General features: G+C 30.9%; 1 protein-coding gene across 1 annotated transcript in view; it reads right to left on the minus strand.

Moving 5' to 3' along the window:
• Positions 1 to 2,831: 2,831 nt before the first annotated feature.
• Positions 2,832 to 11,814, minus strand: part of LOC107456106 (uncharacterized) — a 56,957-nt gene continuing 47,974 nt past the window's right edge. Inside the window, exons 8-9 of the mRNA XM_071185974.1 lie at positions 6,991 to 7,005; positions 2,832 to 3,791 (exon numbers count right to left, since the gene is read on the minus strand). Of these exons, the coding sequence (XP_071042075.1) occupies positions 3,669 to 3,791; positions 6,991 to 7,005 (138 nt within the window). The 3' untranslated portion in view covers positions 2,832 to 3,668. The remainder of the gene's footprint in view (positions 3,792 to 6,990; positions 7,006 to 11,814) is intronic.

The raw sequence follows: 11,814 nt of genomic DNA on the forward strand, positions 1-11,814 counted from the left end.
GAAAATACTTTAAATGATATATATATACTCATATTTGTGAAAATTGCAACACCATGAAGGAATCGTCATAATTGAATGAAATTTACTACACAGTTGAGTGGTAGTATTACAAATACATGATTAAACTTTCAAAGCAAACATACAATAACAGGAGATCGAAATCCGTATTTTGTGTAGCCACCACGCACCGCAATAAGCGCTGCTACACGACGTAGCATGGAGTAAAGCAAATTTTGAATGTCTGTCTGAGGAAGAGCATTCCATATAGTTTGTATGCGTACCTTAAGTTCGTCTGTAGAAGCAACAGGACGAGGATCACGAACGAGGAACTGACCAACGAAATGACACACATGTTCAATCGGTGACATATGTGGGGAATACGCAGGCCAAGGAAGAAGCTGTACCTGCAATGCAAGGAAGGATTGAACAGTCCTAGCAATATGAGGGTGGGCATTGTATTGTTGAAATACTGCGCCTGGCAAGGCTTGAAGGAAGGGAACAGCTTGGGGCTGTAAGACTTCACAGATGTACCGGTTGTTGATCAGATTACCCACAATTCGTAGCAATTCAGATCGTAAATGATATGCTATGGCACCCCAGACCATAACTCCGGGTGTTCGTCCATTGTGGCGTTCGATAATGCACTCCGGAAGGTGGCGTTCACCGGCATAGCGTCTGACACGAATGCGGCCATCATGGTACCACAAATTTAAGCGAGATTCGTCAGAAAACACGACACGCTGCCAATCAGCACTCCAGTCCCTATGCTGATTGGCCCATTGTAGCCGCAGGCGGCTATGGGTTAGAGTGATATAAAGGAGTACAAAGGATATATAAAATAAAGGAGTTCTTGCGCGCAGTCCACGCTGCAGTTGACGTCTACGAATTGATGAAGCACACAATGAAGCTCCTGTAGCTATTGACCAATGTGCTGTCAGTTGTCTAGAGGGAGCCATACGGTCTGTCAGCGTCATGCGGACCAGGTGTCTATCATCGGGAGCTGACGTGACATTTCGGGGTCCACTCCCAGATTTCCGAGTTGTCTGAAACTCGTCCGTCCACTGCTTCTAAACACACATCACTGTGCTGCTGTTACGCTGCATACGAGCGGCTACTGCACGATAAGACAATCCAGCTTCACGAAGGCCGATGATTCTCCCCCTTTCAAACTCCGTAAGCTGTTGAAATCTCGCTCTCTTTCGTCGAAGAGGCATAAGTAGCGCCTGAGCTAACGTTTACTACTAGCAGATAACCACCGATAACCATACACGCCTCGCTACAGCCGCCTATTTATTCGGATCCATCCGCCGTTCAGAGGGGGCAGCTCAGCATACGCATGCGCTACAGGGATGAAATTATAATCATTTGCATATTATGCTCTACTTTGCATTTCCTGAAAATTTCAGCTCACTCGCGTGAGTCTTCATGGTGTTGCAATTTTCACAAACATGAGTTTATATATATAAGACCTTTCAACCTGCCTAGATCCCTATGAAATGATGATTTTTGTGAGGAAAAAAATATGGCCATAATGAAATTAAAAAATACTGAAGATTTTTCAATCCTTATGATATAATGGCAATATTTGCAAGGAGCGGAATTTTTCCATCAGCTTATCATCTGATCAAGATGGTGTTTTCTTTTTTCCTCATTGCAGCTGACAGTTTGAAATCAATTGAATAATTAATTATTCTGCGACTGGGTGAGAGCAACTTAAATATTTTTACCCTTTAGATAAATCGCAGCCAGTCTGACAAATCTAATTCAATAAACGTTAAGTCGAGAGTGATACACAGGACAGTTAATTTATAACTAACTGTCCTGTGTAACATTACTAACATTAACAAATTTATAACTAAATTTATAATAAATTAATTTATGAAAAATAATTTATAATAATTTAAATTTATGCTACATAAAAGTTGTAGTATCATTTTAATATTTTATCTACATCTTAGAGTTGTAAATTATTCTTTGGGTGACTGTTCGGGAAAAATCTCGAGGATACCATCACAATTCTGATCCCTTGCAGAACGAATGCTTACACCGGCTCGGAAGCCCGACAATCTTCGCGTATTCGAGCAGTAATGTAATGTATAACAGTTTGAAAAGGAGCAATACCGCGCTCCATCGGTCCCTTCTTAATTCCAAAGGGAAAAGTCGAGAGTGATGCATGAAACAGTTTTATTATTATTTACAATGAAAATATTTAAAGAAAGACTGATTATGCTTCATAAGATTTAGGTACTAGTTCCCGGATAGTTAACACATGTACAATGCGTTTCTATAAAGTGTTAAAACGTTACTCTGAGAGATTTGCCAAATTTCTACGCTTTTTGGGTAAATTTCTTCGAGTGGCAGATAAATATATATTTTGAGGAATGATTCCTTGTTTTGTGAATTTGATTTAAAACTATTTTCCACACCACTGCCTGTAAATTATTCAAAAGTTCATATGAAACGTCACGTTCATACGTTGTAGTTCTCTTGATGGAAAGCTGTTTAATAATTGGCGAAAATTGCCAAAAATTTTTAAAGTTTAGTTTTTAATTGTCAACTTTTCTTAAAATATTTTGCAAAAAACGTAGTAGTTCGTAGCTGTAGTCGACCAACTACTTAATTAACGTCTTAGTTAATAAAAGTGTTCTAAACATTACTTTTAAAAGCATTTTAAGATAAGTTCGACTATAAAAAAAATTCATTTAAAATTAATGCAAATTATCTAAAATTTCTTACTTTTCAAACAGTTTTCTGAAACAAAGAAAATATAAACTAATATAAAAAACAATTTTTTTATGTAAATAAAATAATAAAAAAAAATAACACCCGGGAACAAATTTTTTTTGTTGCATTTTGACAAGTAACTGATCTTATTTAATTCAGATACGGGGATTTAAAATCTGAAATTATTTTTGTTGGAAAAGTTGCAGAGTTTTTGTGAAAATGATATTTTAACTTCAGTTTAATTGCGTAAATGCGCAAGTTTATAAAGAGGATATTTATTTTATATTTTATAACCGTCGTTGAACAGCCAACCCAAATTTGGGTTTACGACTCTTAATTTTCAAATACGCAGCCTTGTTTGAACCGAGTTCAGAAGACAAGAGAACTCTTGGATCAAGTATTGGGCGAAATTTGCCTTCGTGGAGGACTTTTGATGGAAATAAACCAAAATTGCGTTACATGGAGACGAAAACCACGAAAACCTCCCATGGTTATCCTGACGAAGACGAGACTCTAACTGATAATCTATCTACTACTGAGGATATTTTACGTCAGCACTGTGGTCGGTACGAGTCGGGTGCGAATCAACCAGCCATCGCTGGGACACGAACCCTGTTCACCTCATTGGTGGGTGAGCTCTCTATCCCCTAAATCCCCCGGATATATACATATACATACATTTATACACTTTTCTTCTCTGAAAATAACACTTAAGACAAAAAGAAAATGACTCTAACGTGACACATCATAAATTCAAATATATTATTGCTCTCTTCCTATTACTCTCTAGATAGCAGAGAAATGAGGACACCTATTAATCACTTTGAGAGAATATTAAAAACACCTAGTTCGGAGCATAATATTGAATTGAGGTAAATTGTACCCTGTAGCGAGAAACTGGTGTGAGATCTGAAAGCCAAGGCGAGAAAATATCTAAGATTCGTTCAAAAATGATATGTAGCAGAAAAAAAAAATTCCCTGATATAATTTGTACAGGCATGTCTTGGGGACACTTTTCTTTGCAGAAGATTTTTTAAAAAAAAACTTACCGCAACTACATCCTCAAGCTATTTGAAAGAAAAAATAATTTTCATTATTTTATGATTATGATTTTTACAATTGTATTTGTGAATAAAAAAGATAGATATAATTCTAAATTAATATTAATTGAAACAAAATGGGTATTTATTTGTCTAATTATCATTATTATTCCAATGGTCCAGTTTAAAAGTTGTAAGAAACAACCAATCTGTCACAATTCGAAGTATTCCAAGATTCCCCAAATCACTAAACCCCCTCGCAAGATTCTTCCTACGCACAAAAAAAAAAGAAGAAAAAAGTAAAATAGGAATACTATGTCTTTAAAAAGAAGTATATTTAAAATTTGAATTTTCGATATTTATACGAAAGATTTCGTACAAATTTTGTGATTTGTTATATATGTTACCGGCAAAGTTTGGAATCATTGTATATAATGCCTGAAACTAGATGGCAATGCAGAGATGCCAACTGCTCCGGACAAGCCAAAATAATTAAAAAAACGGTAAGTAACTACAAAGTAAATTTTGCAAATATTTAACTATTTTTGCTTGCTTTTTAAAGGGTATGGCATGACGAAATTACTATAAAGTGGTGAAATCTATAAGCCTACGAATTATTTAGATATAGTGGTGGATAAAAATCTACTAAATTGAATTTATTAAACCAAAAATCACAATTGATAAACTACCACTTTAAGATATATATTTACCGTCCGGAGCAAGTTGGCATCTATGGCAATGTATAAAACGATTTATATTTCACACATTTCCTAGGCTTTCTATAGAATGCCAAATGAGAAACCGGCAAAGTATAAAATACATCTCCGATTCGTCAAAATGTCATTCAAAAATGAAAAATTCAAAACGTCATTCACGCCTGCCATGTTGCAACAATTAGGTTATTTTCTTATTTTTTATATGAAAATTTTGTTTCCCTTAATAAGAAAGGCATAAATTATGTTTTGCACAACTTTTTATTTTTCTTTAGACATTTTGAATAAATGTTTTTTAATGGCTCTCTCAGTATTTTTTCAGAATAACATTTTTATTTTTGAGAAATGCATGTTACTGTGAATGACCGAAATCTGGAGAATGTCGACTTTCACCGGTGAATGTCAACAATCACCGATTTCGGTCATTCACAATAACATGCACATTATTTACATAATAACCTCATCAGTATGTTTTTTTCATACTTTGCCTAAATAGCATTTGTCATTCCATAGAATGCCTAGGTATTTTATACAATGCCTAGGAAAGTATGTAATACTTCTCGCATTTCATACTTTGCCTAAAAACATCCGGGATTATATACAATGCCGGCTTTTCCAACTTTGCCGGTAACATATAAATTAACATACATTTAAAATGATTCAGAAACATTATATACCTTACAATTCAAAATTTTATGTACAATTATTGAATTAAATGTTAAAAATTATTAAATTATCATTAAAATTATTTTTGCGTTGAATTATCTTTGGAAAAACAAATTTTGTAAGTATGTGCAAAAACGTTTTCAATTCGCTTCATATGATCTCGAGATATGCGATGTACGCAAAAAGTAAATGAAACATTAAGGAGTCCAAATTTTCGACGGCTCTCTTGAAGAAATTATTATAATCATAATTTCCAGATTCTTAATCTCATATTATGAGAGTCAAAAATCTGAATTCATCCATTAAATAAATTTTCATATCACGCTTTTGTAACTGATTTGTGACTTAAAATATAGTCTGTACCACTTGGAAGTATTAAGATTGAGTCATAGATTGAGAAGATCCGATCATTAGATCAAAAGTTATCCAGGGTATTAAGTTTTTTTTATTTTATTTTTTACCTTGCACCTATTTTAAATTTTTATTTCCTATATAGAATGTAATAATTCATTGGATAGATAATGAGTTATCTAATGAGTTTGTATAATGCATTTATTACACTTTTCCCAATATAATTTCTTGGATCCCATTAAAATTGTGAAATTTATCATTTAAAGTGATTTAGCTTATACTAATAAAAGAAATGTGTCTGCCGTCATTTAATAAATAAAATTATTAAAAATAATTAGTAATTTTTTTCCTTTTAATCGTTTTTGGATAAAATAAATTTTTTAAATTTCAAAATGTAAATAGATTATATTTTAAATTTCAAAATGTAAATAGATTATATTTTAAATTTCAAATGTAAATAAAAAATTCAAATTGTACTTAACTGATTTTGAAAAGATATTTTATTTAAAAGCATGAAATTGTAACTTTTGTTGTCATTTTTTTCTTAAAATACACAACTTTTTTAATGATAATAAAAATAAATAATGAAAAACTAGAAAATATTTTCAGACAATTATTTTTGTAGACAAAGTTTCATTTGGATATAATTTTTATTACAAGATCTGAAAATTTTACGATTTTTTTTTATTTGCTTAAATTTCTTCATAGGTGTGGAGAAGTACTCAAAAATTTATAGCATAAATTGCAATACAGGAAAATTTTTCTTACTTGAACTATTGAGACGATATTCAATAGATTGAGCTCTTTTTTTGAGACAATATTTAATAGATTAAGCTCTTTTTTTGAGACGATATTTAATAGATTGAGCTCTTTCTTTGAGACGATATTTAATAGATTGAGCACTTTTTTGAGACAATATTCAATAGATTGAGCTCTTTTTTTGAGACGATATTTAATAGATTGAGCCTTTTTTTGAAACGATATTTAATAGATTGAGCTCTTTTTTGAGACGATATTTAATAGATTAAGCTCTTTTTTTGAGACGATATTTAATAGATGGAGCTCTTTTTTTGAGACGATATTTAATAGATAGAGCTCTTTTTTTGAGACGATATTTAATAGATTGAGCTCTTTTTTTGAGACAATATTCAATAGATTGAGCTCTTTTTATGAGACGATATTTAATAGATTGAGCCTTTTTTTTTTAGACGATATTTAATAGATTGCACTCTTTTTTCCGACCCGGGAGTAAAAAATATGATCCCGTCCCCAAATTTACTGAGAAAGTACGTAATGTCTGATTTAAAATTTCGTCTGTTTGATTTAATTAGTAAGTTTTACTTCATAAAAAATCCAAAATACGTATTAATAAGTGAGAATTCGTTAATTGGATCTAGAATTATTACGTTTGTTTTTTTCATGTAAATGACATAAATAATATTTTCATACACAATAGAACAATTAGGATATTCGTAAGAGGATAAATTTTGTCTTACCCCTTTGCTGATTTGCTGGATAAAGAAAAAATTAANAGATATATATATATATATTGCTCTACGAAAAAGGATTTCTTTCACGAAAAAAACTCCACAATTGGAGATGAAATTCATTTTGATTTATTTTATTTATTTATTTGTTTGTTCAATTATTTTGATAAGTAATTTTTTTATAATTATTTATTTGCTTTTAATTTAAAAAGAACCTACTGGCAAAATAAGTAGGTAAATTTCTTTTCTAATTTAAAATATTTATAAATTATTTTGTTTCGTTATTTTGATTTGTAATGTTTACTTAAAAATCACGGGGACCGTCTGCGAAAACGCTCTAAATTGGCGATTTCCAAAATGAACCCAAGGGTGGGGTTCAACTAACATGATATATTTAAAAGGCTATAATATTAAATATTACAATCATTATACATTAAATATTATATTGAAGCCGTTAATATATTAAATCCATTATTAAACTAATATCTAGATTTTCTCCGCTATTATTGGGATTTTCAATTTTATTAGTATTCCAGATTAATTGCGAAGGACTAAAAGTTAAATTTCTTTATTAAATATTGCAGTTTTGGATGAGTTATATTAGAACAGTTTATTAACCAGCTATTTTACTTTCTGTAAGCAATTTTCACGGTAAAAACATACTCCATTTTGTGACTCCATTTTGAAAATTACCAATTGAAAGTGTTTTTACAGACTATTCCAGAGAGTAAGAAACGGTTTCAAATTGAACTGATTATAATCGACACGATAACTGATATAATTTTTCAACTGCTCTTGTTTTATTGAGAATTCAACAGCTTTCAAGGGAGTATAGATAAAGGTAAACAGAAAAAAAGGAAGTGTCTCTAATCTTTTAGAGATAGTACAAAACATTTTTCAACAATCATCAAAAAGATGCATGCTGAATCTTATCACGCAGAAATATTTTTTTTGCCATCTCTTAAAATTCTCAAAAACCAAAAAAAAACTGTAAACTTTATAGATATGTTTGGGGTAGACTTTAAAATTTACAATTTCTTTCCGAAAATTCTTTGTAAATGTACAATTACAATTCTTTAAAATTCTTATATTTAATTTTATGAATGGTACCGATGATATATTGTCTTGTTTCCAATAACCAAGGCTGAACTTAAATGTAACCATTGACCCTAAGGCTCCTATACTATCAGAGCTGACCTATCAAGCAATATTGGAGCAAACAGGTTCGCAAGTTAACGCTATGTTAGTATTAGCTATTGCAGACACGTCAAAATTACTTAAAAAAACGGTAAATAACTACAGAGTAAATTTTGCAAATAGCTGACAATATTTTCTTGCTTTTAAAAATGTTAAGCATGTAATAAATACTATAAAGTGGTGAATTATATAAGCTTACGCATTGTTTAAAAATAGTGGTGGATTGAAATCTACTAAACCGAACTTATTAAACCAAGAATTACAATTAATAAACTACCACTTGAAAATATTTATTCGCTGTGCTTATGTTAGCTCTTCGCTCCAACAATAAATGAAAAGTCGGCCCGTCTAATTCAGGGGCTCTAGTTGACCCCATAACAGTTAAGTTAGGGATCTAGTAAGGCCTTGCAATAACAAAGAAAATAGTTATCAAAAGAGCATTAAATACTTACATCTATGAATTGCGTTGAGCGGTCTCTTATCTATAAAAAGAAATTACGTCATTGAAAATAAATATAAGATGGGAAAAAAAATTTAAAAAATATATTTGTGTAATATGAAAACATTGTTTAATTATATTAACTCGTTTTATCCCGACTTTGCAAAAAGTGGCTTCATGAAAAAAGTGGTATTCACCTAAAGTGGTATGTTATTCACCTAAATGACTAATATCAACTGTTTGTTGCCATTTCATTTCGAAATGTCCCTGCACCTTATAATTCCAGATATAGTGATAGAAACTTAAATCACTAATAAATTATGGTGGAAGGGATTCTTTTAATTCTTCTAGATAAAAGACAAAATTGAAACAATTGTCCTACCACAATATATGTTTTTGAAAAAGGAAACTGTTCTATCAATATGACGCTGGGCACTAACAGGTTAACCATCACCTCCTACATCAAGAAGCATCCACACGGTCTTTTATAAGTAGCCCGCACAGACTGTTTAAAAAGCGAAGCAGTTGTGCGCATGAACCCAAAACCTTTTATAAAAGTAATTGAGAGAAATTTATCTTATGTATTTGAGAATTGAATCTGTAGTGGTTGACAAGTGAATAAGGCAAAACAATAATATTCATAAATAAAATAAATTTTTAGTCATATATTTACTACCACTTTCTTATTTTAAGTATATTCTGTATTAAATGACTCATTCGGTAAGCGAATTTCCTTCACAGTGGTCTGATCGAACTACTTATGAAAAACCGTGTGGAGGCTTTCAATTATAGGAGGCGTTGGGTTAGCACGTTGCCGCATACTTTTAATTTGACAGTCTGCTCAGAAACGCATCTTTTCAAACTGATTATGATTGCTATATTACATTAAGAAGCAGTCATATGTTTGGAAGTAAAAGTTATAGCTATTTGTCATAGATTTTCCATGAATACTCTTATTGTTATTTGCTTAGCACGCCATTTTTTTAACCTCTTCCCAAACCAAACCAAAAAAAAAAAAAAAATTTATGTTATCTGGAAATTTTACATCTTTCTTTTCGATGCATTATTAAATAATTAACAAATTCATTAGTATAATTCTAGCAACTTAACGCGTTCATGCCGGGAAAAGTGCCTCGCGCTGCCAAGATGAGACAATCTAGCGCAGTGTTTCCCAACGTGGGGCCCACGCCCCACCGGGGGGCAATTTGATTGTAAAGGGGGGTAATTCAAAAATGGACTCGACATGAGTTTAAACCTTTTGCTCTGGGCCATTTAAATGCAATGCGAGATTTCGGTGACAAAATCGAAAGAAAAAAGCAAATTCTTAAATAATTGCGGTCAATAAATATTATGTGACTTAGGGATTTTTTAAGCGACAAACCTGAAATGAAGNATAAAATACTTGTTGTTAGAATTTAAATTGAAGTACAACCAGACATTAATGCTTTAGTCCAACGTTGATAATTAGTTCATAGCTCTGTTCTAGCTCAGTAATTTCCATAAACAAATCGTTTCTTTATTTCTGAACTTTAATTCCAGCATACAGATAGGAAAATGATCAAACACAAATTGAAAAATTTAGTAACCAAATACACAAAAAAATACAAAAACACGTTTAAAATAAAAATGAAAATATTTGAATTCCCTAAGAATTGGGACAAATTAAATTATCAATTAAGATCTCTGCACAAAAATTACTTTAAAAAATGCCCGAACTAAAATTTTTGAAGAAAAAAATTATGTCCAAAAAAAAGAAAGAAAGATATAAATAATTAAGAAAAAAGAAAGAAATTAAAGGTGATTTGCAAATTAACCAAACTTGCACTTCAGATTAAAAATAAGGAAAATAACTAGATTAGTCAGAAATGAAAAACTGATTTACCTTAATACCATATTAAAATTGAAAGTTTGTTTTGAATTTCAATTAGCGATTGTGTTAGACAGGTTGTAATGCAAAATCTGAGAAGACTGATCACCTTTTCTGATTATAAAAGCAATTTGTCTTTACATATTTCCTGAAATCCGGGTTAATAATTGCAATAAAAATACCAATAAAGAAAAAGTATAAATAAATATGGAAAGTAGACAGAAGAATAAGAGAGAAAAAGGAAAGAAAAAATGTTACAAAAGGCAAATTTTGGACATAAAGAAAAAAAAAACTTTTTTTCGGATAGTTTGCTATTAAAGTGTTAAATATGTAAGGTAAATAATAAATAAAGTGAAATGAAGACAATTCTGAAGTGTTGGACTTCAGAATAACAACTACTGTGTCATTTTTTATTTTGTTTTCAAACAAGGTAAACAATACTCAAATCTAATTTCAGATTGAAATTTATCCTGTAAAACTGTTTTTTGCATTTTGTGTTTTACATTTTAACTTACTCATTTTTAAAAATGTTTCTAAATGTTTTTTATCATGATTGAAGAGTTAACTTAAATTGTGTTATTATGAAGAATACTTCTTATAGTGAAAAAACTGAAATGTGATCTTTTTACAAAATACTTTTGAAAATGCTACTACAGATTTTTGATTGTGTTAAAATTTTTACCATGAGAACATATGTAAATGTTTTATAATTCATTTTACTTTCATATAATGTTAACATTACAAACTTGATTTTTTTAAATTTTAATTGTACTTCTACCATAGGGAAGATTTTGCAAATAGATAATTTTTAAAATTTTTGGTTTGTAAGTAAACATTTTTGGCGAGGGGGGATGTAACATAAAAAGTTTCAATTGATCTTTTTATGTTATCCTAATTAATTACTCAAATCGAAATACTTTCTCACACTTTTAAAAGCTACATCCTGTTTCCAAATCTATTTTTGGCCCAACTATGCATAGATTTAAATAAAGATCTTTTTTCCCTTTTAAGCCGTGGGAATCACTCGAGCCAGCTCATTAACCAATAGTAATTTCTAAGATTTCCCTTTATTCTCTAAATAGAGACATTTTCGGATTATTTGCAAGATTTTCCCTACCAGAAAGACTGATCCTGAATGGAGTTAACATCACTTTTCGCTGGTCCTCCATGAGAACATGATCTAAATAAAATACATCTGATTTCATTAAAATCCTGTGTCTGTTTCCCTGCTCGGTCCGACTGCATCATTTTACATATATATATATATATATAATTGTAGCGTATCTACCACTTCAAAAATACAATTCCAATTCACCAGTATATAAGACAT

The sequence above is a fragment of the Parasteatoda tepidariorum genome, chromosome 9, assembly GCF_043381705.1.
Source record: "Parasteatoda tepidariorum isolate YZ-2023 chromosome 9, CAS_Ptep_4.0, whole genome shotgun sequence".
Classification (NCBI taxonomy): Eukaryota; Metazoa; Arthropoda; class Arachnida; order Araneae; family Theridiidae; genus Parasteatoda; species Parasteatoda tepidariorum.